Source organism: Myotis myotis, unplaced genomic scaffold, assembly GCF_014108235.1.
Source record: "Myotis myotis isolate mMyoMyo1 unplaced genomic scaffold, mMyoMyo1.p scaffold_m19_p_7, whole genome shotgun sequence".
NCBI classification, from domain to species: Eukaryota; Metazoa; Chordata; class Mammalia; order Chiroptera; family Vespertilionidae; genus Myotis; species Myotis myotis.
Genome location: NW_023416379.1, coordinates 37,814,710 through 37,842,441, shown reverse-complemented (window position 1 = coordinate 37,842,441; position 27,732 = coordinate 37,814,710). Strand labels below are relative to the sequence as shown.

Here is a 27,732-nt window from a genome sequence, read left to right as displayed (position 1 = left end):
TGATTTCATTGGTAACCCAATCAATATTTAATAGCATGCTATTCAGCTTCCAGGTGTTTGAGTATTTTGGGTTGTTTTTATTGTAGTTTATTTCTAATATTATGCCATCGTGGTCTGCGAAGACGCTTTTTATGATTTCAATTTTCTTGAATTTGGGGATACTTTGCTTGTGACCCAATATATGGTCTATTTTTGAATATGTCCTATGAGCATTTGAGTAGAATGTATATTCCCTGGCTTTCGGGTGAAGTGTTCTGAAGATGTCTATTAAGTCCATCTGATCTAGTGAGTCATTTAGGATTGCTGTATCTTTGCTGATTATTTGTCTAGAGGACTTATCCAGTGCTGTCAGTGGTGTATTAAAGTCCCCTACTATGATTGTATTGTTGTCGATGTCTCCTTTGATATCTTCCAGGAGTTTTTTTATGAATTTGGGTGCTCCTGCATTGGGTGCATATATGTTTACCAGGATTATATCTTCTTGTTGTATTGATCCCTTTAGTATTATGAAGTGGCCTTCCTTATCTCTTGTTATGGCCTTCACTTTGAGGTCTATTTTGTCCGATATAAGTATTGCTACCCCAGCTTTCTTTTCCTTTCCATTTGCCTGAAAGATATTTTTCCATCCTTTCACTTTCAGTCTGTGTGAGTCCCTTCTAATGAGGTGGGTTTCTTGTAGACAGCAGATGTATGGGTCATGTTTTTTTATCCATTCAGCCACTCGATGTCTTTTGTTTGGAGCATTTAGTCCGTTTACGTTTAAAGTTATTATTGAAAGGTAGTTGTTTGTAGGCATTTCTGTTTTTGTGTGGCTGTTTTCTTTCTGAGCTTTTTATTTCTTATTTTTATACCAGTCCCTTTAGCATTCCTTGCATTGCTGGCTTGGTGGTGATAAACTCCCTTAGCCTTTTTTTGTCTGTGAAGCTTCTTATTTCCCCTTCAAGTTTGAATGATAGCCTTGCTGGATAGAGTATTCTTGGATTCAGTCCTTTGCTTTGCATCACTTTGTAAATTTCTGTCCATTCTTTTCTGGCCTGATGTGTTTCTGTTGAGAAATCATTTGACAATCTAATGGGAGATCCCTTGTATGTAACTTTCCGTCTCTCTCTTGCAGCCTGTAAGATTCTCTCTTTGTCCTGAACATTTGCCATGGTAATTATGATGTGTCTTGGTGTGGGTCTTTTTGGGTTCACCTTGTTTGGGACTCTCTGGGCTTGTGTGACTTTTTTCTTCCCCACCTCAGGGAAGTTTTCTGATATTATTTCTTCTAATAGGTTTTCTAATCCTTGTTCATCCTTCTGTTGTTCTGGTACCCCTATTATTCGTATGTTGTTTCGTTTCATGTTGTCCCAAAGCTCCCTTAGGCTCTCCTCCTGTCTTTTCATTTTTTTCTCCAATTGCAGTACGTTTTGGGTGTGTTTTGCTTCCTTGTCTTCTAAATCACTAATTCGGTCCTCCGCTTCTCCTAGTCTACTGTTGATACTTTCAATGGAGTTTTTCATTGCAGCTATATCGCTCTTCATATCTTCTTGGGTCTTACTTAAGTTGTTGATTTTTTCATCTGTTTCTTCTAGCTTCTTCCATATGTTATCGATTTTTTCATCTGTTTCTTCTAGCTTCTTCCATATGTTATCGATTTTTTCATCTGTTTCTTCTTGCTTCTTGCTGAGGTTGTCGATTTTTTCCTCCATCCGGTTTATGCACTCTAGGACCCTTATTCTGAATTCTTTTTCTGTCATGTTGCATGCCTCTGTATTACTTAGCTGCTTTTCTGGAGAGTCCTCCTTCTCTTTCCTTTGGGGGTTTCTTTGTCTACCCATGTTTGATCTCACTGACATATCTAGACGTTGAGTCGTTCAGTGGCTGCTCCCTTGGTGGCAGTGACTCCTTGGTCTGCGGTTCCTCTTCGGGCGGTTGCAGTAGCAGCTGCTCTTCAGTTGGCAGCAACTCCTCTGGTGGGTGCTGTTCACAGCTGTGGTGGCTCTTCTGGCTGGTGGGGCGAGGTTTCACGTACAGCTGCTGTTCCTCAGCAGAGGGTGTGGTGCTCAGGAGGTTGCTGTTGCTTGGATCTGCTGTGTTGATTTAAAGGCACAAAATACAACACAACAAGGCACCACGTACCAGGCACTATACACAAATATATTCACGATATTAATAACCCCAAATAAAGGTGACCACCTGAATTAAGAGAATTAGGGGATAAGGAAGAAGGAAGAGAAAAAGAGAAAAGAGAAAAAAGAAAAGAAAATTAGGGACCAAAAAAAGGAGTGCAAAAATGAAAGTGGGAAAAAGGAGGGGGGAAAGTAAAAGCGAGAAAAGAAAGGAAAAGAAAAAAAAAGAGCGAAAAGAGAGAATGAAGTGGAAGAGGGGAAGAGACTTTTTATATGAGGAGAATGCTCCTATAGAACAGCCATTAATCCCAACAAATTCCAGCAACAGCTCCCTGGAGATAAATGCAAACTAGAAACAACCAATAATATAACGATGAAAATAGAATGGAGAACACTAATCCCAAAATAAAATAAAGAGAAAATAAAATGGCACTTTAAAAAAAATGGTAAAATGGTAGCAGTAATAATACTGGTTAAAAATAAGAAGGTAGTAATTAAAAGGGTAAAATCAGGTGATGGAAAAAAGAAGAAAAAAAAAAGAAGAAGAGGAAAAGAAAAAAAAAAAAGAAAAAAAAAAAGAAAAAAAATTGGTTTCTTAGTTAAAAGGTGAAAAAACAAAAAAAAAAATATTGCAGTAGTGAAGGTCCTTCGGTTCTTCTATTCTTCAGTGTGGCTCGCCTTAGACCTGCCTGGTATTCAGGAGAGTGTTGAGTTTCCCTGCGATACACTGTTCCTCTGTGTTGTAAACCACAGTCCTTATTTTAAAGCAAGCCGCATTTGTTTCCCAGACTGCCTTATTTTGTGTTTAGCAAAGAGTCAGTTTGTGGGTCAGCCTCTGGGTGGCAGTGTTCTGGGGTTGGCCTCTGAGGCTACAGGGCCTCTCTGTCCAGTGGAAGTTCACTGCCCAGAGCTGGCTGCGTAAGAGTTACCAGTGCTGTGTTGTTGCTGGGATTGAAAATCCCTCTATAGGCCAGACCCTGTTAACTCCCAGGGACTGATCAGGTTATTTTAATCCTTGATCTCCTACAGGGTGGAATCTGGGTGTGGCTGTGCTCCTTGCCTGGGGGCTGGGGGGAGGAGTCTCACTCTCCGGAGAGAATGGCTGCCTCAGAAGTGGGCTCAGGGGTGTCTCAGCACTCAATTCGCTGCCACCTCTCCCGGCCCCCCTTCTCTCCTCAGCCTCTCCCCAGATTCCACTCCTCCGCACACTCTCCCTCTCTTCAGCACAGGTGAGTGTCTGTATCCGAAATGTCCCATGAACAGGGTTCAGTGAAAACAAACAAACAAACGCCGGCCGCGGAAATGGGGAAGGCTTGGTTTCTGTAAGCTTCTTCTCTTACCGGGACTGCATGGTCTGGTCAGCTCTTCAGGCTGCCCCCTTTAGGCTCAGTCCTCTGTGATCACAGACCGAGCTCTCAATTCCCCCGGCAGCGCCAGGAATCCCGCGGTTCTCCTTTCCCCCGTCAGGGGCTGTGCCTGTCCCAAGGGACGCGGCTGTCTGCCACGCGGTCTCCCTCCGACTCTCTGGGCTCAGAGGTCTGGCAAACTTTCCTGCCCAAATCCCTGGTTTTTTTACCTTTCCAGGGGAGTTCTGCTCTTCCCGGCTGTAAACCGTCTCGCCAGCTGAGGAATTTCGCCAATTCGGGGTGGATGTTACTAGTTTCAGCTGCTCACTCCATTTGCTCAGGGACACGACCTGGGACGCGTCTGCCTATACCGCCGCCATCTTCCTTCTCCGAAAAAATATTTTCTTAAAAAAAAAAAAAAAGAAAACATTTTTTTTTTCATCCAGTCACCTACAGTCCAACTCATTATTTAGGAGAGTTCTCTTTTTGGTCTCCTTTGCTAATAAATACCCCCCTCCCAGCCCCCTCACCATACACAGGCTTCGCTTCATAGAAATGAAGGAGAAGAGGGGAGACAAATCCTATCCTGCCCCGTTGACTGTAGGAGGAGCTTCTCAAGGGTAATGCAGTATTTCTTTCCTGTGCTGTCATAAATGTTAGAAACAACAGCACCCATAGAAGCTGCCAGCAGCTACTATTTTAGCATGAGAATCTCAAGGAAGTAACCTTTACGGGGTCTTCAATAGGGTCATGTGGTTTGGTTGCACTCCGTGTGTGGCCTTGTCAGCTTTTAAACGAGAATGTCCAGATCTAACTATGTGATTCTTCCCCAGGTAGGGGATGGGAGGCACAGATGCTAATTTGTTGGGTTGGCCTCACCAGGCCCAGGGCCAAGGCTACTGGGAGCAAAATCATTGGGCTCACCAGCCTGGGGAGCTGACATTTATTCATCCACTCCTTTATTCATTCCACAAATGTTCTGACCAATTAAAATACTAGGCATAGGGGATACAGCAGTAAACAAAACTAGCACAAATCCCTGCCATTATGGGACTATTGAGTGGAAAGAGACAGACATTAAATAAATAATATACAAAATGTCAGATGGCTTGGCACCAAAGCTTCCCAGACATCCTGGCCCCTTACAATTGGATGAGGCCTAGTGGTGAGCCTTGGCCAGGGAGCTGTAAGCAGTAATGACATGTGTCATTTCCAGTCCAGAGCATTTAGGAACTGGTTTATGACCCTAGCTCTATTCCCCTGCTGCAGCCAATGGAATGCATGTTTCAGACTACAAAATAAAACCATCCTGATCCCTGGATCACTGCTGGAATATACCTGTCTAAAAGCAACTAGTTCTGCAGTAGGATTTGCATGAGTGAGAAATTAAATTTAATTGTAGGCTATTGAGCTTTGGGGTTACTTATCAGAGAATAACTTAGCCTTTCTGGACTAACAAAAATGGTGTTAGGTGCTACAGGAAAAAAAAATTGATAAGAAAAGGGGGATAGAGAGTGGGGGAGGTTGGTGATGGGCTGTTCCAGTTATAAGTAGGGTGATCATGGAAGGTCTTCTTGAGAAGGTATTATTTGAGTAAAGACCTGAAAGAAATCAGGAAGCAAACCACGTGGCTAACTGGAATAAGAGTGCCAGGTACAGGGGAGGACAGTGCAGAGGTCCTGAGGCAGACAGTGTCTGGCAGTGTTGCAGAAACAGCGAGGAGTTAAGAGCAGTAGAGTGCATGAGGCAGAAATTGGCAGGAAATAGGGTTAGAAAGATTGGAGTGGTGGGGAACAAGTTATGGACCACTGTGAGGACTTTGACTTTAACTTTGAATGAGAAGTGGAGCCCTTTGTGAGTTTTGAGTAGAAGAGGGATGTGCCTTCACTTACATTTTTAAAAAATATATTTTTATTGATTTCAGAGAGGAAGGAAGAGGGAGAAAGAGATAGAAACATCAATAATGAGAGATAATAATTGATCGCTGCCTCCTGCACATGCACCACACTGGGGATCAAGTCCACAACCTGAGCATGTGCCCTGACCGGAATCAAACCATGACCTCCTGGATCCTAGGTCGACACTCAACCACTAAGCCACACCAGCTGGGCTTGACTTACATTTTAACATTCATGCTACTGTATTGGGAATAGACTGACAGTACTTTAGAGTGGAAGCAGAGACTAGTTAGAAGGTTATTACATTTATCAAACTAGACACAGCCCTGACCGATTTGGCTCAGTGGATAGAGTGTCGGCCTGCGGACTGAAGGGTCCCAGGTTCGATTCCGGTCAAGGGCATGTACCTTGGTTGCAGGCACAGCCCCAGTAGGGCGTGTGCAGGAGGCAGCTGATGGATGTTTCTAACTCTCTATCCCTCTCCCTTCTTCTCTGTAAAAAATCAATAAAATGTTTAAAAAAACAAAACAAAACAAAACTAGAGACAGTGTCTGAGAAGACAGCATGGGGAGAAATTGTCAGATTCTGAATATATTTGAAGGTACAGCCAGCATGATTTCCAGGAAGAAGAGAGTGGAATGGGAGAGAAAAAGACAAGTCAAAATTGATTCAAAAGTTTTGGCCTGAGCATCTGAAAGTTTGGAGTTGCCACCATCTGAGATGTGGTTGGAGGAGGTTTGTTGGAAATACCAGGATCTCAGTTTAGGACATGAAAATTCTTAGATGCTTCAGGCAGCAAAAGGATGTATAGTAAGTCCTCACTTATCATCCTCATTAGGTTTTATGACTTTAAGTGAAACTATCCTATATAATAAAAGGCTAATATGCAAATTGTCTGTTCAACCAGGAGTTTGACCAGGGGCAGGGCCAGCTGGCCAACCGTCTGTAGTCCTTCCCCCTAGCCAGCCCCGCCCCTGATTGCCCCCCCATTGGTGGCAGGGCCAGCCCTCCAACCACCTGCATCCCCTCTCCCAACCCAGCCCGATTGGCCATGATAGAGGCTGGCTGGCCAGACTCCACCCATGATTGAATTCGTGCACTGAGCCTCTAGTGTATAATGAAACTAGTTTACCACAGGCTAATTGACAAAAACAAGAGTTAAATTAAGAATCTCATCAATGTTATAACAAAAGGATGTCAATTGAAGACCTGCTGTATATATTTTTCACATACTAGGTATCTGATTAATGTTTGTTGGACATTAACAGACTGGTTGAGAGCTCACAAAAAGACAATATACATAAAAGTGTCTTGTCAAGTATATCATGCTGTTCAAATGAAAAACAATTTGTTATGATAACATCATACTCTGCAAGTAATAAAAGTTTCTTTAAGTATTTGAGATTATAGCCAATGGATTGAGTCATTCACCTAACAATTCTTTATGAAATTCTTAGATTATTATTAGCTGAAATTAATGCAAAGATGATTTAGAAAAAGCTAGTCAGAGAAATAGTGTCTACATTATCAGAACCTAAAATTCATATTAACAAGTGATGACAGCAACCAATAGAGTGAAAAGAATGAATGATGGGCCACCGATTTTCCTATAGTTACTGTACTCGAATAGTTATCTTGGCATCAGTTACTTTGCAGACTTACAACCATATGAATCATTCCAAAGACCAGATTACTTTTTGCCCAAACAGGTAATTATTGTCTTCCCCTTCCTGCCACTCCTCTAAGCATAATATTGAAGAATCAATTTTCTTGACCACTAAAACTTTATAAGAAGGGTCCTTCACATGGCCAAGGAAGAAATTAAAATTAAAAGGAAATATGATAACAACTGAGTCATAACCCCGTACGAAATAATTTGGCCATCTGGTCTTCAAGGTGTCTCTCACTGGACATAAGCATACATTTAAAAGACAGGAACTGCGAAAGGGAAGGAGAAGAAACCTGCATGTCCATAAAGGGCTTGAGCAATGAGATGGGGTGGGGAGAGTGGAAAAGGAGACCATTTAAATAGATGATGGCATTATAGTCAGTGTTTTAACACGCTTTGCTTTTCATCTGCTTCAGTACTTAATACAGTAGTCATTTCTTTACATCTTATGAAATTTCCCTGTACAAGAATTTGGGAAAGGTCTTTTCCAGTAAAGTGGATAAAGGAGAGCTCATTTTGCATAACAGATGATAGGTGCTAAATGCCAACAGAAGTCAACATGCTAGTTTATAAATCTAAACAAGTTGTTTAATTTTTTGTATGTGGCATGTCATTTCTCAGCATTTTTTCTATTTTCATTGGTGCCTATCATTCTATAAAAAACAGAACTTTGACTTTTGGAACTCTTAGCCAAAGTAAGTTCCTAATTTTTAAAGTTTTATATCTGAAGACTAGCCAAAAGCAAAGTAAACAAAAATAACAACCTACTAGAGAAATGCTTAACTATGAAATATCCTTTTAATGGAACACAAACCACAGCTATTATTTAGAAATGCTCATCCTTTTACTTATTAAAAAAACTTCTAAGTTTCTGCTTGAATAATTAAGAGCCTATAATTGAATGGGCAGCTCATTAAAGAGTAGTCTTCAGGGAAATGAAGTATGCCGTCATCTGGTGTACTTATAACAGCACATTAAATCTAATTATAGTAGCACAGGACTGAATGCACCCCTAGAGTACCCCTCACCCACCTTTCTGATATTGACAATTAACTATCCATGCTGATAATATTCTTCCCTGAATATGAAGGTTGCAGAGAAGTTCCCGTAGTTATACAATAGGCAATGCCACATATACAAACCAATTGACAGGTCTATTCAGAGATAGGATATGACTGCTTATTAAAATTTGTAAATCAATGGATTGTACCCAACAATCAATTACTTAACTTAGCAAACATTTTATGTTATAAGAATGAATAGATGGGGGGTAAAATTTGGGGGATAAAATATTGGGAACCGTTGGTTCCATAGCTAAAATGACTCATAAATAACAACTTAGAAAATCAGAATATATATATCATATATATTAGCAAGTGTTGGAGAGGTTGTGGAGAAATTGGAACCCTTGTGTACTATTGGTGGGAATGTAAAATGGTGCAGTCATTGATGTAAAAGAATATGGTGATTCCTCAAAAGCGTAAAAATAGAATTACCATATGATCCAGAAATTCTACTTCTGAGTATATATCCAAAAGAATTGAAAGCATGATCTCAAAGAAATATTTGTACCCCTCTCTTTATAGAGCATTATTCACAATAGCCAAAAGATGGAAGCAACCCTAGTGTCCACTGAGGGATGAACAAATATCACATATATACACACAATGGAATGTCATGCAACCTTGAAAAGAAAGGAAAATCTAATACATGCACAACATGGACGAACCTTGAGAACATTATGCTAAGTGAAATAAGCCAGTCACAAGATGACAAACACTATATGATTCCACTTACAGGTGGTATCTGGAGTCATCTAGCTGAGACGCTGAGTAGCATGGTGGTCCCAGGGTTGGGGAAGGCAAAGGGGGAGTTATTATTTAATGGGACAGAGTTTCAGTTCTGTAAGATAAAAAGAGCTCTGGCGATGGATGGTGGTGATGGGTGCATAACAATGTGAATGTACTTAACGCCACCCTAACTGTACACATAAAAGTGGCTCAGATGGTAAATATGTTATGTGTATTTTATCATTTAGAAAATATATATATATGTTTTTAAAGTAGGCCAAATGTTTTTAACCTTTTCTTTATTATTGCTGCCCCCCAAAGAACTCTTTTTAGATACTTTTCCCTGATGATCCTTTTCCAAAGAAATATTAATAGTAGAGATATGCCATATATGTGTACAGTATGTATGCCTATGTTTTATACATTAAAAGAGTAAGATTTTTTTTGCCTCCCAGGAACTACTTTCCACCCTCATTAAGAATGCATGCATTAGTATGTAATGACATGAGATGAGAGTCTATAAGGACAAAACACAGTATTTCTGACTGGTATATGTGAGAATAAATAGTCATCTTTTCTGTCAAAGAACAGTTAAGGCAGCTGCCAGTTTGGCTCATGTGACTTGGCGGCCACCATGTCAGCCACATGACTTGCAGCTCCCCTGGTGGCCACCATCTCGAAACAGCAAAGGCCAACTCCTCCCTTTGAATTAGCCAATCGTGAAAGGCTGTGCGCCTGAGCTCCAATCAAGAGTGAGGGACAGGTCACGTGCGTCAGGGTTAAAAGGCCGAGCAGACCGCCTGCTCAGTGTTCATGTGCTCCCAGACCATGTGCTGCGCACCCTCCTGCAGGAGGAAAGATACTTGCCCTGCTGTCTGGCTCCTGAGTATGTTTTGTGTTCTACCAGGACCCCTGAATTTGGGGACTCGCCTTATTTCTTACAGTATATATTAAAAGTACAAGTTGGGATCATGAGGTGATAGACTAAAAGAAGTCTATATGCAAAAAGTATCAAAAACCATTCATCTATTCATCCATTTTCTTATTTATATACTAGAGGCCCGATACACGAAATTCGTGCAAGAGCCTTGGCCCTGGCCCCCGCCCGCTGCGGCTTTGTCTGGAAGGAAGGATTAAACCAGGACATCTGGTTTAATTAGCATATTATGCTTTTATTATATAGATTTTCTAAGCAATCATTATGTGTTAGGCCCTGTGCCAAACACTAAGGATACAATAATAAACAAAATTAAACATGTTCCTTAACCTCATAGTACTTATAATTCAGTGGGTGAGACAAATATTAGTGAAAAGTCACACAAATAAATGTAAAATAGCAACCTCAGTAAATGCCTCAAAACAGTGATAACTTGGTGCTGAGGAAGCCAGGAGGAGGTCCCTGTGAAGTGATGATGAGCTGAGATTGGAAGATGAAGGCTTTAACCAGGAAAATGGGGAGGGAGATCTTTCCATGGATAGGGATAGGCTGTGCAAAGGACCTATGGCCAAAGGGAGGGAGTATGGCACCCAACAGAACCCAAAAGAAGACATGAGTGGCTGGGACACCGCGATCCATGTGGAAAATAAAGCAAAATGAAACTAGCCCAAATGTCAATAGTTCCTCAACCTCGTCACCATTGACATTTTGGGCTTGATAACTCTTTGTTATGGGAGGTTGTCCTAAATATTCTAGGGTGTTTAGTGGCATTCCTGGCCTCTAACCACTAGATATCAGTAGTACTTCACCTCAAGTGTGACAGCCAAAAATGTCTCCAGACATGGTCAAATGTCCTCTGGGGAACAAAACCACATTTGGCTGAGAACCCCTGGAGAGAAATAGACCATGTAGGCCCTGTTCAGATGTTTTGCTTTGTTCTGTGGGCAATGGGATAGCTTTTAGGGATATTAAAAGGAAGGAGGAGGGACAGTTAAAACTGCATTTCTCGAAGATCCTCTGCCAGCAGTGAGTACAATGGAGGGGAGGGAAAGCCAGAGGAATGTGGATAGAACAATTAGAAGCTAAACCAGTTTAGACGCTCCTAAACTAATCCTGGTGAGAGATAATAACAGCTTGGACAGGGGGTGGGCGGTGGGATTGAGAGAAGTAGATGGATTTGAGAGATAGGAAGTAAAATCAACAGAACTTGGCACTAAATTGGACATGCAGGGTGAGGCAGAAAGACACATCAGGAGTGATTCACGCAAGAGGAAGTGGATGGGTGGTGCTGCTTACGAAAATGGGGATGCTGGAGATGGCCTAGGTTGGTGGAAGAAGATCACACAATTTGATCATGTTAAATTTGAGGGGCCTTTGAGATGCCCAGGCACAGATGCCGAATAAGTAATTGGATATGTGGGTCTGGAGCTCTAGAAAGTCTGGATTGGAAATATAAATTGGGGAGCAAATGTCTAGGGAAGGTTATCTCAGCTGTCAAAGTGTAATGTCTCTTGAGGAAGGAATATGGGAGGAAAAGATGAGGTCCTAGGACTAGGGCTTGAGTATGGCCGCTATTTAATGACATGATAGAGAAAAATACACCTCAAGCACCAGAGAAGGGACGGCTGGAAAGTTGGCGAGATCAAGGAAAATGTGAAGTCCTGGGAGGCCAGGAAGAGCGTGAGTCAAGAAGCGGGAAGTGCTAAATTGTGTCAGATGCTCCTGAGAGATTATGTAAGTTAAGAAGGAAGCCTGCTGGATGTGCAAAAAAAGTCATTGTTGGTCGTGGTAAAAGGGGTTTGGGTGGCTTGATGGAGATAGGCCCCAGATGGGAATGAGGGAGGAGTAGAAGGTAAGGGAATGGAGACAGTGAGTATAGAGAACATCTTAGGAGGTTGGACCATGAGGAGGAAAGTCATAAGATGGAGCCTGGGGAAGGATGTGAGGGTTTAAAATGAGAGGGACATGAGCATGTCAATTGGAAAATATCTGGTTGAGTGGAGTTGGATATCCAAGAAGGAGAAGGGATGCTTCAGAGCGGGGAGGGCTGGGAAGAGAAAGACCTTGGCGAAGGGGAGGAGAATCGTCCACTATCATGCAGGAAGAAGCAGGAGAGGAGGGTGTAAATGTACTGTGTGTGTGTGTGTGTGTGTGTGTGTGTGTGTGTGTGTGTGTGTGTAGAGGTGGAGGGGCTTCTGCTGGGATTTAGGGAGGCTGGGCATGGGGGAGAGGAGTGAATTCAGAGGCTTGAGAAGAATGGAGAAGTTTGAAGTTATGAGATTATCATTAGAATGAATCTCAGAAAGCAACAGGTTCTCAGTCATCTAAGAAAAATAAAATTATGATGGGAATCCTCAAATTACTTATAATGTTAGTTTCCTAAGGCCACCATAACAATGCACTACAAAGTGGGTGGCTCACAACAACCGGGAGAGAAATTTACTCCCTCACAGTTCTAGAGGTGACAAGCCTCAAGTCACCAGGGTCAGCCCCTGAGGAGGCCCAGGAGAAGTTCCTTCCTTGACTCTTCTGGCTCCTGGGAGTTGCCAGCAATCCTTGGGGGTCCCTTAGCATTCCATGGCCTGTAGATGCATCACTAAAACCTCTGCCTCTGTCTTCAGGTGGCCTTTTCTCCTTTGCGGTTGTCTCCAAAGTTTTGTCCTTTTATAAGGACACCAGTCATTGGATGAGGGCGCATCCTAATCCAATATGACCTCGTCTTAACTTGTGTACATCTGTAAGGACTCTACTTCCAAATAAGGTGACATTCACAGGTTTCAGATAGACATGTATTTTGGGGGGACACTATTCAATCCAGTGTATTACTAAGGCATGAGATTATTTTAATGCATTTTAGAAGTATTTAGAAGATGAAAACAAAGATATCTTTAGCAGCGAACATTTATAGGTCTCACGTGCCTCCTAGGCACAGGGTCACATACTCCTGACAACAGCTGTTGTGGTGTCTCTACTGTTCCCACGTTACGGATGAGGAAACAGAGGCTCAGGGCAGATGAATGAGTAATCAAGGTGAGATCCTGGCATTGTGGACTCGGGCATTGTGACTTCAGAGTCCACCTTCAAAGCTCGGTTGGCTCTGTTGCCTTTTCCCAGGGAACCCTAAATTAATCAGAACACTTCCTCAGCTATTATCTATGTCAGAAACTTCCCTTTTCCGCCAGCATACTTTGCTAATATCTTTTTCTCTACATACAGCTCTTGATCCTTCAGCATGTCTATAGCTCTGTGCATGGGAGAAGAAGCCTACTGTTTGGCATTTGGGCTGGAAAAATACAGCTCTCCCTTTTCCACTAACTTCCAGGCTTGGCTATGTTTACGCAGGTCCATGGCACCCAATTCATGGAGTTCTCAGAAGTGGAGAACCAGGATGACTACTATAGCACCGAAGCTGGCTACGTCCATACCCAGGACCAGCAAGGGGTGCATGTCATGTATGACGAGGCCTTGAGTGACCTGAAGGAACTAGAGGCAGAACTGCTGCTGGTGGCCAGCCATTACATTGAGAAAGAAAAAGGTCAGAAATCAGATTTGAAAAAATCAACCAACCAAACAAACAAAAAACACTAAGGGGCTTAATTTAACAACCCCCATCTCAAAATATAAATGCAATAATTTAATAAGCACATACTCCTTCCCAACACACACCCGCATTAGAAAAGGTAGGGCTCTGTGTCAGCCTAAGTGCCCCTTTTGTTGGAGACTGACTACTCCCTCAGGGTTTGGTTATAATTCTTACTGTTGTTTAGACTCGTTGCCCAGTGACATTTCCGCATCACCCAGTGGGTGCAGAGAATGTCATGCAGGGCCCTGAGGGAAGCAAAGGAAGCCATGAAATCAATTTGTTTTTTCCTAAGTAACAAAAAAATGTGATTGGCCTTGGGAAACTGCAGTTAGAAGCAGGGACATCCCTGGGTTCATAACAGAAAACCACTAGATGCGAGGAGATCTGGCTCAGAAGATGCCAGACAAGTCCCAGAGAGAGAAACCATCACTCAGGGTAATTGAATAACCGTTAGTCTGTATTCGCTCTTCCTTCTGGCACTACTCAAATGTATCCAATTTTAGAATAGGCGCGGTAAGAATATTTCTTTTGAAATAATATGACAGCATTAGCATTACATTGGCAAAGAACTTAAGAGTTTCTAGATATATTGCAATACCTAAAGGAAAGATAGCAAGGGTTTATGCTATTTTGTAATATATTAGACTATAATTAAAGACCATTCATATTCACATTGTTATAAAATCCTGCTTGAGGACTGTTTGACAATTAACCTTTCAGATCCTAGGCAGAATTAATTCACTATTGGCTTGAACTCTCTGTCCTATCTTTGCCACCGACCATCTGGGATCTGACTCGGGAAGCAGCAATGGCATCCACCATTCCAGGGCATTTGATTTCAACTCTTAACCTTTATCTTTACGGGTTATCCTACATATGAATGCATCACTTTTGTCGATAATAATTTATAATACCATGCAACTATTTCCAGCTGCTAAGAATTTAATTGGATTGAAACACGTAGTAGTCATTTAGCTCCATGAAAATCTTTTAGCTGAACTAATTGGTATACAGTCATTCATGGTGATGATTTCCATGATTTTCCAACTGCTGCTAGGAAAACTCCTGATCAAAGCCTTTCTCTTGTGTTCAGTAGCCATCATAAACCTGGTAATTATTGAATTCAAACTTTAGCCCCTGAAAAGCTCTTACTGTTAAATATTTCATTCTGAAATCGATCACTTAAAAATTTAAAACAATAATAATGCTGATAATGAAAACAAACATTAATATATTGGACAAATATTTCTGCTGAATAATGACAATGATTACATTTATTTATATAGGTTAATGATTAATGTAATTAAATAATATCTTGGAAACTTCTCTGAAAATTTTGACTTGGCTGACATCAATTGAAGTAGCAGGTGGAACTGGGTTTGTTTTTAAACCACCAGGAACCTGGTTTTAGAAAAGAAAAACATTATGTTTTGCCTTTAAATTGCAGGTTTGAGAATATTTTAGTAAAGGTTTTATGTTAATTGAATTTGGTTGTATTTCCAAAATTAGTCTTTAAAACTGCAATTGGAAAGGCAAAACAAGAATCCCTGTTGACTAAGTCAACAAGTATGAACTTTGGGCTTTGTCTTTGCTGATGGCTCCTTAATGATTTAGAGACCAGTTGCCATTCCGTTTTCTTTCCTAAAACGGAGCTGATAATCCGAGGGCGCATTTCTAATAGGAGCAGCTTCGTGGAGAGAGGTCTGGCTCTGGAAATTGTCATCCCTTCTCTTCCAGGTCACAGGGAGGGCAGCAAGTCAAATGCTGGCCAGGTCTGGGGATGGGCCCATGCAGGAGTGGACAGATTTGCTGTGCTGTGTGACCTGTGGACTTGGGAGGCAGCCCTTCTAGAAAACAAGCGCCAGGTATTCTTGCCTAGAAAACAAACTTTGGTTAAATAAACATTCTTACAAAACTCAATACTTTTAAAAACTCAGTGGGTCTTTTCTGACAGCTCCCTTTTAAGTGAGAATGAGAGATGACTCCATGCATATTCCTTGTCCCGTCAGGACAGCCCTCAGTCTACTAAACACAGACAGACTGACGACCTTTTGGGGCCTGCAGAAGTGTATGCCCCATGTGGGTGCCTGAGAGCAGGGGGTAAGGCGTGCCGAGTGCAACAAGTTACAGGGTAAATTTAACGCAATAAGACAGTGAGTTACTAAGTCACCATCCTGTCGTTAATGGTTCATATCCCAGTAATAAATGACAAACTGCTCCTTAGCGTGTGTTGTTGCCCTTTTGATAATCTCTAACTGTTGGGAGTTTATTCATCAAACATTAAGTATTGACTCTGCACCAGGTACTGTTCCAGGCACTGGGAACATATAGGCACAAGAGAATATTTATAAGGAATTTGTAGCCTGTAAACATTGATCTGATCTCTAAGCAAAATTATAACCCAGTGGCACATGCAAGAGCCTTGGGGACCCCAGCGGAGGGGGGATCTGCCCCGGGGGGTGGGGGGCTGCCAGAGTAAAGGAAATGTTCCCAAGTCTTCCCAGGGGAATAGGTGTTTAACCTGGTTACTAACAGGTGCATAAGATATTGTCAGCCAGAGAAGGAAATATCTGTAAGCAGAGGAAACAGCATTCGCAATGTTGGGGCGGTCTCACATGGGGGAGGGGGGGTCTGGAGAGGGGCAGGAAGACTGCTCTGGCTCGGAGGCAAAGGGGTGCTGGGAAACAAGGTGAACCTGTGTTTTGGGTGCAGCCTGAGAAGGGCCTGCTGATCCACGTTTCATTTAGAGTTTACCTTATAAGCAAGGAAAGCCTTCGGTGAATTTCAGCAGGGGAGAAACATGGTCACAGCTTTGCTTTCATGTGGTAGCTGTGTGGTGTCAGTGCGGAGGATGGCGGAATGGAAAGCGCCTGGGGAAAGAAGTGCAGGTATTGCAACAGGTACCTGAGTGTCAGGAGGAGGACCCACGCCGCTGAGGGTGTAGCCGTGGGACTAGGAAGGAGGAGCAGGCTGAGAGCTCTTTGGGGAAGTGGAGAGGGCAGTGGGTGCTGGAGGGAGAGAGTAAGGATGGAGCTGAAATGACTTCCTCAGGGTCGGGGAGGCAGCTATCAACTGGCACAGCCGCAGCAGGGCCCGTTGGGGGGAATAACACTGAGTCTGGGGTGCAAGGCCTGTGGGAGACTGTTCTGAAGCTGGGTGTGGATGTTTGGTGGGTGCTTGTCGTTTTGAAACTCAGGAGCAGGTCTGAGCTGAGGTAGGAATGTGGAAGTTGGACCACAGTAATGAGTCGAAATGACTAGAAAAAGCCAGAGATGTCTGAAGTGGGCCCCTGGGTCACCCCTTCAAGGGTAAAGTCATGGCATAAGAATCCATGAGAGGAACCAAGAGTAGCCAAAGAGACTGGAGAGAAATGGAAGGAGTCGTGTTATGAAAGTCAACGGGAAAGATGTGTCTTAATTAGAAGAAGATAGCCACTAGTGTGGAATGCAGTGAAACATCAGAAAGACGACTCCTAAAGCCAGGCGGCGGGCCAGCCCTAGGAGGTCATGGCCAGCTCTGCAGGCTCTCCGAAGATTTACGGGGTGGGAGCCAGGATACAGTATGATGTGGTCAGACAGGGGAAGTGGAAATGTTTTCTTGGAATTGTTTTTCTGGTATTAGATGGTTTACCATTTCATCTACTCTCCGGTGTGTTACTCATGGAGATGTAGGTCACCCAATTAAAAACAACAAAACTGGCTGAGCTTAAAGGGTGCAAACCCTGGGCTTTGAATGCGGTTCCTCTTTTTGAAGACAACTGGCCTTTAGAGTTTGCATCTGCAACCTTGATCAGCCAGTTAGAACCGTAAGATCAACTGAGTAAATGAGGGATTTAGGCTCAGAGTATAGTAACCGGAAAGGCCACATTAATTGTAAATAAGACAGACTCCTCAAACTCGACAAGTGTATTCATCCAGGCAGGAGTTTTAAAGAAACCATTTTAACTTAAAACAATCACTGCTAATTCCTTTCTACCCTGAGAATAAGTTCCCCGTAGAAACTGAGCTGTCTGTGCCAAAACTGTAACACGGGGCCTTCTAAGTCAGAAATCCTGTCGAAAGAGCCTATTTTGAATGGATAAACTGGACTTTTATCTGGAATGTGGTTGGTTTTCCCCAGCATTGGTTCTGCTGCCAAGTTTCCTCAGCTGGTTTTGATTGTTAAATTACTGGGATCACTAGGATGTTAAGAATTGCTCGAACACATTGGGTTGTCTTAAATTTTTAAAGTGACCGTATTATGCATAAATGCTCATAACATCAGAGCTGGTGTGAATTTAGGTTGATTAAGGGACTCTTAGAGGAGCCAGATATCCGAAGTGCCAGCTCCTGAGTGATACTTGTACCAATTGTTAATTCTCTCCACAGCCACCAGAGGACACATTTTCAGTTGAATTTGTGTTTGGAGCACTTTAAAAAAAATCTGTTGACAGGCTGCATCTAGCATTGGTTTTCTGTTTTGCACTTTCATTTGACCTGAAATACTAATATTTAATTTTTTTTCAAATCCCAGAAATAGAGAAAAGTTTGAGTTAAAAATAATATAGCCCTGGCCGGTTTGACTCAGTGGATAGAGCGCAGACTGAAGGGTCTTGGGTTCAGTTCCCAGCAGGGGCACATACCTGAGGTGCAGGCTCAACCCCCAGCCCAGGCCAGGGTACATGAGGGAGGCAACCAATCAACGTGTCTCTCTCACATCAGTGTTTCTCACTCACTCTGTCTCTCCCCCTCCCTTCCCCTCTCTCTAAAAAAATCAATGGAAACATATCCCTTAGGTGAGGATTAACAAATAATAATAAATAATAACAAATAATAATAATATAAACAAAGTAAGTTTTGAGATGATTCATTTTGGCTATTTTTCTATTTCCTCCAATATTCTATGCCTACCACCAGTGTGTACCTGAGAGTTGGCCTCTGACACACACAGGTGACATTTGAGAGGCTAGGAAGACTTCTTAGACAAATACCAGCCAGAGTTTAAATGGAAGTGGGCCAGTTAGCAAACAGGTAATAAAGAGAACCTGTAAGGTGGAAAGATCACCGTCCTACCCCTGGGGAAAAAATTCATGATAAAATTATGCAAGCATCCATCTGAGAACGTCTCGAGATTGGAGCCAAAGCTTGAGAAGGCCTTGCCAGTTTAAAAAGAGCGCCATGTACTCCTTCTCAACAACTAGGGTTGCAGGGAAAATATGACACTATTTGGGACGTACTTAACTTAAAAAATATTCATTGTTTATCAGAAATTAAAATTTAACTAGATAACCTGCATCCTTATTTGCTAAGTCTGTCAATCCTATTAGCAACAAAAGTAAGTGTGGCCATTTAGCTCCGACCTCTGCAACCTGGTATCACCAGATTTGGAATCACTGGCAAGAAGGAGGGAGGCAAAGGGGAAGGGGAGATATAGGGAACATCTGCAATAGAGTCAACAATAAAAAAATAAATAAATATAAAAGAGCCCTCCCCTTAAACTTCTCCTGCCAAATTACCAAACAATCGGGCTCTTTGAACAAAAACAGGTCAGGGCAATACAAATGCAACAAACTAGCTCCTGGGATTGCCCTGGCCCAGCAAAATGGTTCAAGTTAGTCCAGAATGATTTAGAGAAGTAATTGTTTCATTCCTACTCTTCCCCTAGACCTGTGGTTGGCAAACTGCGGCTCAGGAGCCACATACGGCTCTTTGGCCCCTTGAGTGTGGCTCTTCCTAAGCCTTAGGAGTACCCTAATTAAGTTAATAACAATGTACCTACCTATATACTTTCAGTTTAAAAAATTTGGCTCTCCAAAGAGATTTCAATCGTTGTACTGTTGATACTTGGCTCTGTTGACTAAAGAGTTTGCTGACCACTGCCCTAGACTATTCCAAGTGGTACCCTTCTTACACCAACTAGTCACTCCTGCTTTGTCTTCTGCTACTTAATAATTGAAAGTTACTCTAGCCGAACCGGTTTGGCTAAGTGGATAGAACGTCGGCCTGCGGACTGAAGGGTCCCAGGTTCGATCCCGGTCGGGGGCATGTACCTGGGTTGCGGGCACATCCCCACTGGGGGGGCGTGCAGGAGGCAGCTGATCCATCTCTCTCATGGATGTTTCTGACTCTCTATCCCTCTCCCTTCTTCTCTGTAAAAAAAGTCAATAAAAATATATTAAAAAAAAGAAAGAAAGTTACTACAGAGTAGAACTCTGGGGACAAAACGAGATCATTTAGCTCTCCCTGCAGGGCCAGGGAATCTCCACCTTCCGTCATTTCAACTCTGAGATCTTGGAGTGTCTATGGAGCATTCTGTCCTGAGCTTTTGGCCTCCTTTGGTTGACCCAAAGTCCCTTAGGCCAATGTTTCCCAAAGGAGTGCTTGCAAAACTATATGCTAAATAAAGTGCCCCAGGCTCTCCCTCCTTGAGCCTTAGCATTGAGACCCTCAGGTACTGAACGTCTATCAAAAAGGCATTGATTCCTACTCTCCTATTAATCTTCAAATGTTCACCTCCCTTGGGAGCCTCAGAAGCCAGGATTGGCAAAATGGAGACATTGCGGGCTATTCCTGCACCGTGGTCCCGTTATCTCCCATTTGCCTTCTGTGCTGTTGCCTCCTGTATTCAAGTAGTGCTAACATCTTCTCTGTTCTCTCTGGTTTTGCATTCTTAGCTATGGAGGCCACACCATGAGAGGGGCTCTTTATCTCCTTTTAGGAAATGCCTTCGGTTTTTAAGAAGAGGGCTGACTTCAGGCCTGAAACCACCAGGAAAACCAGCACCCAGGGAAACAATGCCTATCTTTCTCCACTGCATCTCCCAGTGTGCAGGCTGTGGGGCTGGTAGAAACTGCAGCCTCAGCAGTTCCCTCCTTGCTGGCCATTCAGTGCCTACCCTGGGCCAGCCTGTGTCTTTGGTGATAGTGCTACCACAGGAACCGAGACCTCAGGAGAGGGAACCTCCCTGAGAGGAGCTAGTCCCAGAAGACTTTCCGAAGGGACAGCTGGAGCGGAAACTCTGGGGGAGGATATGTTGGATTCGTGTGGCAGAGGAAAGGAATTCGTTCCATTTTAAGACCAGTGGGGATGATAGTTCGGAAGCTTCCAGTCCGAGCTAATTTACCCATCAGGCCATATAGACTGGGTGTTTAGGACCTAATTGCTTTTCAGGGAACATTGCAAATGCTTGAGATCTGAGAAAAAACACACAATAGCACATACATTACTCCAAAGTAAGAAAAGAAAATACAAAATAGACATCAATAAATGCTTCATTACATGTCTGTAAAATGTAGGAACATGGTCAACTGAGCACTCATGAACTTCTCATTACATCTGAAAACACTTGATGGGTCAGACTTTCTCACTTCATAAGAATCCCCAGGTACATACTGTCCGGAAATCATAGCCAGTCATTAATTAAATGTGTTGCTCATGGCCAAATATTTTGAAGAGCAAAATAATACATGCCACTTAACATTTTTACAGAAAAAAAAATGTTATGGGGATGTGAGGACATTTTAATATATTTAATATATTTAATATATTTAATATGTTGTTATAATGTGAGACAAGGTCTCTAAAAGTGAGAGCGTCTAAGGCCAATGAAGGTTTTAAAGCGACTCTAAAATAATAAGTACATTGTTCAGAGCTGCTTCCTTACCTTGCCCTTAGGTTCCTGTTTTGGATTCCAGCCCAGTGAACTCTGAAGAGCTTTTGCTGATTAGCACCATGACTGATCACACACAAATAGAATTTACACACAGAACAGAAATTCCTTAACCTCACAGACAAATGTAAAAGCAAAATCAAGAGTATCTGGCCTGGCTGGCATGGCTTAGTGGTTGAGCATCGACCTATGAGCCAGGAAGTCACAGTTCGATTCCTGGTTAGGGCACATGCCCAGGTTTTGGGCTCCATCCCCAGTGTGGGGAGTGCAGGAAGCAGCCATTCAATGATTCTCTCTCATCACTGATGTTTCTATCTCTCTCTCCCTCTCCCTTTCTTTCTGAAATCAATAAAAATCTAATTTAAAAAAATAGAGCATCTGAATTCCCATAGGAAGAACACCCTTCAACCGTGCGTGTGTGGGAGCTCTTTGGTTTCTAGGGGAGGCTGTGACTCCACCAGGAAAGGAGTTAGCTCCCTGGATGCCTTTGAGAGTTCTGTACCCGGGCCCCTCCTGGTGGAGCCCTGTCTTTGAGAAATGTCTTTGCATTTGGGGGCACTTTCATCCTCAGCCTTCCATTCTACCACACCCCCATCATTCCTACATAGGTGAACATTGGGAAGACCATTAAAGAGAAGGAGTCAGAAATGGGGCTGAGGATGTAGAACTGGGGAGGAGGCTGCCTGCCTACATACATTTGGTGATGGAGTGAAAGGGGGCGAGGAATGGGTCTGTGAAGAAAGGTGTGGAAGATAAATATATTTAATCACCTTTAATAATTATAAGCTCCAATCACAGTGCATTCAGGGTCACTTCCCCCCTCCCTCTGCCGCCCCCCTCCCCCCTTTTATCTGGGGAGAGCAGGGAAAAGGGGACAGAGGCAAAGCGAGTATTCTTTCCCTGGCCCTCCCTGACCTCCCTGTGGGTTTACTAATTGCCCTGAGTTGCATGGGTCTGCAGCTGCCTGCACCAGCCCTGTACCCAGAGGTTCAGCACTGTCTCTCTCCTGCGGGTGCCCAGGGTCTTTCCAATGCATGGAGTGCTGGTGCCTCCCCTCTCCTTGCGGGGCCCCAGGACTGCCTGCTGTTCCCTGACCATCAACCTTATTTGCAGCTTCTCGACTGTTACTTTGAAGCCTACCAGCACACGCTGGACCCCGAGGAGAGGTTTGCCTTAGCACAAGTGATCACTGACATCATGTACAGGGGCCCCAGGTTTGATCTCAGCCACCCTTACTTCATTAAGGCCTACCGAGATGAATGCACCTGCCTGAGGCTTCACCAGCAGCTACTGAGGGGCATCCTCAACCAGCACGTGAGTACAGCGTCCTTAAAAACATTACCCGTGTGCCCTGCCCTGGCCGGGTGGCTCGGTTGGTTGGAGCATGGCCAATGCACCAAGGGGTCACGGGTTCGATTCCTAGTCAGGGTATATACCCAGGTTGCCAAGTCAATCCCTGGTCGGGGTACATACGGGAGGCAACCAACTGATGTTCCTCTCTCCCTATCCTTTCCTCTCTCTCTAAAATCAATTTAAAAGTAACAAAAATTAAAATATTACATGTGAGAAGGGGATGGAAAACATGGCCAGAACTGAAGATAGTGCTTTCCTTTTACTGTGGGCCCAGAATCTGGGTTTTCTAGGGCAGCATGTGCAGCATGTTTATTTGTAAGCTTATTTGCATTGTTGAATTCCAAGCATAGCTACAGCCTTTTTTAAAAAAAAAAAATTTTTTTTATTGATTCCAGAGAGAGGAAGGGAGAGGGAGAGAGAGACAGAAACATCAACAATGAGAGAGAATCATTGATCGGCTGCCTCCTGGAGGCCCCCTACTGGGGATTGAGCCTGCAACCCAGGCATGTGCCCTTGACCAGAATCAAACCTGCGACCCTTCAATCCGCAGGCCAACACTCTATCCACTAAGCCAAACCAGCTAGGGCATAGCTACCTTCTTAAAGGGAGGTTCCCAACCCTAATTACATTTAGTAGTCCACAAAGAATGGAAAACCTGTTTTCATTAGATGATAGAGTTTACTGGTAATGAAAGAAGGACTAAACATACCCCTGTACAAGGCATTGATGTATACAACCATGTTTGTTATTTTTAATGGTGTGACTATTTTTAGGACTAAAGGGAACAATTACAGTGTATGGTGTCTGGGGGGAAGCTAGTGGCAGGAAGTAGAGGGAGGTAAAGATTGCTCCAGTCCATTTACCTTAGGCCTAGTTAGACTTTTCTCCTTGCACTCAATTATTTGACAAAAAGAAGTTTTCTTGTGCTTCTTAAGATTGTCGGGAGCTGTTTGTCTTTGCTTCTCCTGGCTGACCCTGGGCTCAGACTGAGAGACCAGCATGTTCCTATATGAGTGGATCCTCCAAATTCTGTCTGAGTGAAAATTGGTCAAATAACGAAGAGATGCAAAGGGCTGATGTTTTTCTCATGCCAAGGCTCAGAACTCACATCCATGGGAAAGTTTAACTTTTCTAATTTCAACGTCTATGCAATATTTCTAGATAGAGCGGCAGCGGGAATATGTCCAGAGGCTTTGGCAAGAAGGCCGTCCCGATGAGAGCAATAACTTTGGACTTCCCCTTAACATAATTTGCAAACAACTTATTTCCATCAACAATAGCTGGTAAGCTGGTGTTGTCTTTTGACATTTGACTTTTAATCCCCTAGATAAGTTAAGGGTATGATGTTAAGTCTGAACACGATTGCACAAAGCGCCTCTCAAGTATTTGGGGAGATGAGAGACTATCTATAAAAGCCACAGAAGAGGGACTCCCTCGCACCCTCGGTATCACTTGCTTTAAGTAATAAAGACTAGGAGGCTCAAATTTAAACTTACGCCACTGGGTGCAGAATCTTCACTTCCTTGAGAAAACCTAAAAAAAAAAAAAAAAAAAAAAAAGCAAAACAGTTGCTCTTGAAATGCCATCGGAAGATATAATCAGAGGTTGCACATAGCTGACATACATGAACCTTGATGTCCTTAAAAGTTTCTCAAAGGGGAATTTATTTTTTCTAGCAAGTATCACCAAAAAGGTTTCTACAGACTCACCTTGTGGTCCCCCACCCCTTGAAGGAGCAAGTTAAATCTCCCGAGACCACTCAGAGAGGGTACATACTTTAAAACCCCCTTGAGAGATTCAGGAAGATGGCGGCGGTATAGGCAGACGCATCCCAGGTCGTGTCCCTGAGCAAATGGAGTGAGCAGCTGAATCTAGTAACATCCACCCCGAATTGGCGAAATTCCTCAGCTGACGAGACGGTTTACAGCCGGGAAGAGCAGAACTCCCCTGGAAAGCAGATCCAAGCAACAGCAACCTCCTGAGCACCACACCCTCTGCTGAGGAACAGCAGCTGTACATGAAACCTCGCCCCACCAGCCAGAAGAGTCACCACAGCTGTGAACAGCACCCACCAGAGGAGTTGCTGCCAACTGAAGAGCAGCTGCTACCGCAACCGCCCGAAGAGGAACCGCAGAACAAGGAGTCACTGCCACCAAGGGAGCAGCCACTGAACGACTCAACGTCTAGATATGTCAGTGAGATCAAACATGGGTAGACAAAGAAACCCCCAAAGGAAAGAGAAGGAGGACTCTCCAGAAAAGCAGCTAAGTAATACAGAGGCATGCAACATGACAGAAAAAGAATTCAGAATAAGGGTCCTAGAGTGCATAAACCGGATGGAGGAAAAAATCGACAACCTCAGCAAGAAGCAAGAAGAAACAGATGAAAAAATCGATAACATATGGAAGAAGCTAGAAGAAACAGATGAAAAAATCGATAACATATGGAAGAAGCTAGAAGAAACAGATGAAAAAATCAACAACTTAAGTAAGACCCAAGAAGATATGAAGAGTGATATAGCTGCAATGAAAAACTCCATTGAAAGTATCAACAGTAGACTAGGAGAAGCGGAGGACCGAATTAGTGATTTAGAAGACAAGGAAGCAAAACACACCCAAAACGTACTGCAATTGGAGAAAAAAATGAAAAGACAGGAGGAGAGCCTAAGGGAGCTTTGGGACAACATGAAACGAAACAACATACGAATAATAGGGGTACCAGAACAACAGAAGGATGAACAAGGATTAGAAAACCTATTAGAAGAAATAATATCAGAAAACTTCCCTGAGGTGGGGAAGAAAAAAGTCACACAAGCCCAGAGAGTCCCAAACAAGGTGAACCCAAAAAGACCCACACCAAGACACATCATAATTACCATGGCAAATGTTCAGGACAAAGAGAGAATCTTACAGGCTGCAAGAGAGAGACGGAAAGTTACATACAAGGGATCTCCCATTAGATTGTCAAATGATTTCTCAACAGAAACACATCAGGCCAGAAAAGAATGGACGGAAATTTACAAAGTGATGCAAAGCAAAGGACTGAATCCAAGAATACTCTATCCAGCAAGGCTATCATTCAAACTTGAAGGGGAAATAAGAAGCTTCACAGACAAAAAAAGGCTAAGGGAGTTTATCACCACCAAGCCAGCAATGCAAGGAATGCTAAAGGGACTGGTATAAAAATAAGAAATAAAAAGCTCAGAAAGAAAACAGCCACACAAAAACAGAAATGCCTACAAACAAGTACCTTTCAATAATAACTTTAAACGTAAATGGACTAAATGCTCCAAACAAAAGACATCGAGTGGCTGAATGGATAAAAAAACATGACCCATACATCTGCTGTCTACAAGAAACCCACCTCATTAGAAGGGACTCACACAGACTGAAAGTGAAAGGATGGAAAAATATCTTTCAGGCAAATGGAAAGGAAAAGAAAGCTGGGGTAGCAATACTTATATCGGACAAAATAGACCTCAAAGTGAAGGCCATAACAAGAGATAAGGAAGGCCACTTCATAATACTAAAGGGATCAATACAACAAGAAGATATAATCCTGGTAAACATATATGCACCCAATGCAGGAGCACCCAAATTCATAAAAAAACTCCTGGAAGACATCAAAGGAGACATCGACAACAATACAATCATAGTTGGGGACTTTAATACACCACTGACAGCACTGGATAAGTCCTCTAGACAAATAATCAGCAAAGATACAGCAATCCTAAATGACTCACTAGATCAGATGGACTTAATAGACATCTTCAGAACACTTCACCCGAAAGCCAGGGAATATACATTCTACTCAAATGCTCATAGGACATATTCAAAAATAGACCATATATTGGGTCACAAGCAAAGTATCCCCAAATTCAAGAAAATTGAAATCATAAAAAGCGTCTTCGCAGACCACGATGGCATAATATTAGAAATAAACTACAATAAAAACAACCCAAAATACTCAAACACCTGGAAGCTGAATAGCATGCTATTAAATATTGATTGGGTTACCAATGAAATCAAAGAAGAAATTCGAAACATCCTGGAAACTAATGACAATGAAAACACAACAATCCAAAACCTATGGGACACAATGAAAGCAGTCCTGAGAGGGAAGTTTATAGCTCTACAGGCCTATCTCAACAAACAAGAAAAAATGGTAGTAAATCATCTAACTCTACAACTCAAAGAATTAGAAAGAGAGCAACAAGAAAACCCCAGAGTGAGCAGAAGGAAGGAGATAATAAAGATTAGAGCAGAAATAAATGACATAGAGACCAAAAAAACAATACAGAAAATCAATGAAACCAAGAGCTGGTTCTTTGAAAGGATAAACAAGATTGACAAACCTCTAGCCAGACTCACCAAGAAGCAAAGAGAGAGGACCCAAATAAACAAAATCAGAAACGATAGAGGCGAAATAACAACAGACCCCACAGAAATACAAATGATTGTTAAAAAATACTATGGACAGCTCTACTCCAACAAACTAGACAACCTGGAGGAAATGGACAAATTCCTAGAAAAATACAACATTCCAAAACTCAATCAGGAAGAATCTAAAAATCTCAACAGGCCAATAACTATGGAAGAAATTGAAGCAGTCATCAAAAAGCTTCCAGCAAACAAAAGCCCAGGACCAGACGGCTTCACAGGGGAGTTTTACCAAACATTCAAGGAAGAACTAAAACCTATCCTCCTCAGACTACTACAAAAAATTCAAGAGGAAGGAACACTTCCAAGCTCATTCTATGAAGCCAGCATCACCCTAATACCAAAACCAGGTAAAGACAACACAATGAAAGAGAATTACAGGCCAATATCCCTCATGAACATAGATGCCAAAATCCTCAACAAAATCTTAGCAAATCGGATCCAGCAGTACATCAGAAAGATCATACACCATGACCAAGTAGGATTTATCCCAGGGATGCAAGGATGGTACAATATCCGCAAATCAATAAACGTGATACATCACATAAACAAATTGAAAGAAAAAAACCACATGGTCATATCAATTGATGCAGAAAAAGCATTTGACAAAATTCAACACCCATTTTTGATAAAAGCTCTCAGCAAGGTGGGAGTAGAAGGATCATACCTCAACATAATAAAAGCCATATATGACAGGCCCACAGCCAACATCATACTCAATGGACAAAAACTAACACCATTTCCCCTAAGAACAGGAACAAGACAGGGATGCCCCCTCTCACCACTCCTGTTCAACATAGTACTGGAAGTGTTAGCCATTGCAATTCGGCAAGAAGAAGAAATAAAAGGCATCCAAATTGGAAAAGAGGAAGTAAAACTGTCCTTATTTGCAGACGACATGATATTATACATACAAAACCCTAGAGACTCCATCAAAAAGCTACTGGACTTAATACATG

The 27,732-nt window shown here is 42.6% G+C and overlaps 1 protein-coding gene across 1 annotated transcript in view; it reads left to right on the top strand.

The window, feature by feature from the left end:
• LOC118660659 overlaps window positions 1–27,732 on the top strand; it is a 93,528-nt gene that overhangs the window by 28,855 nt on the left and 36,941 nt on the right. The window contains exons 14-17 of the mRNA XM_036318300.1: window positions 13,094–13,286; window positions 15,072–15,199; window positions 22,095–22,295; window positions 23,496–23,617. Coding sequence (XP_036174193.1) covers window positions 13,094–13,286; window positions 15,072–15,199; window positions 22,095–22,295; window positions 23,496–23,617 — 644 coding nt within the window. The remainder of the gene's footprint in view (window positions 1–13,093; window positions 13,287–15,071; window positions 15,200–22,094; window positions 22,296–23,495; window positions 23,618–27,732) is intronic.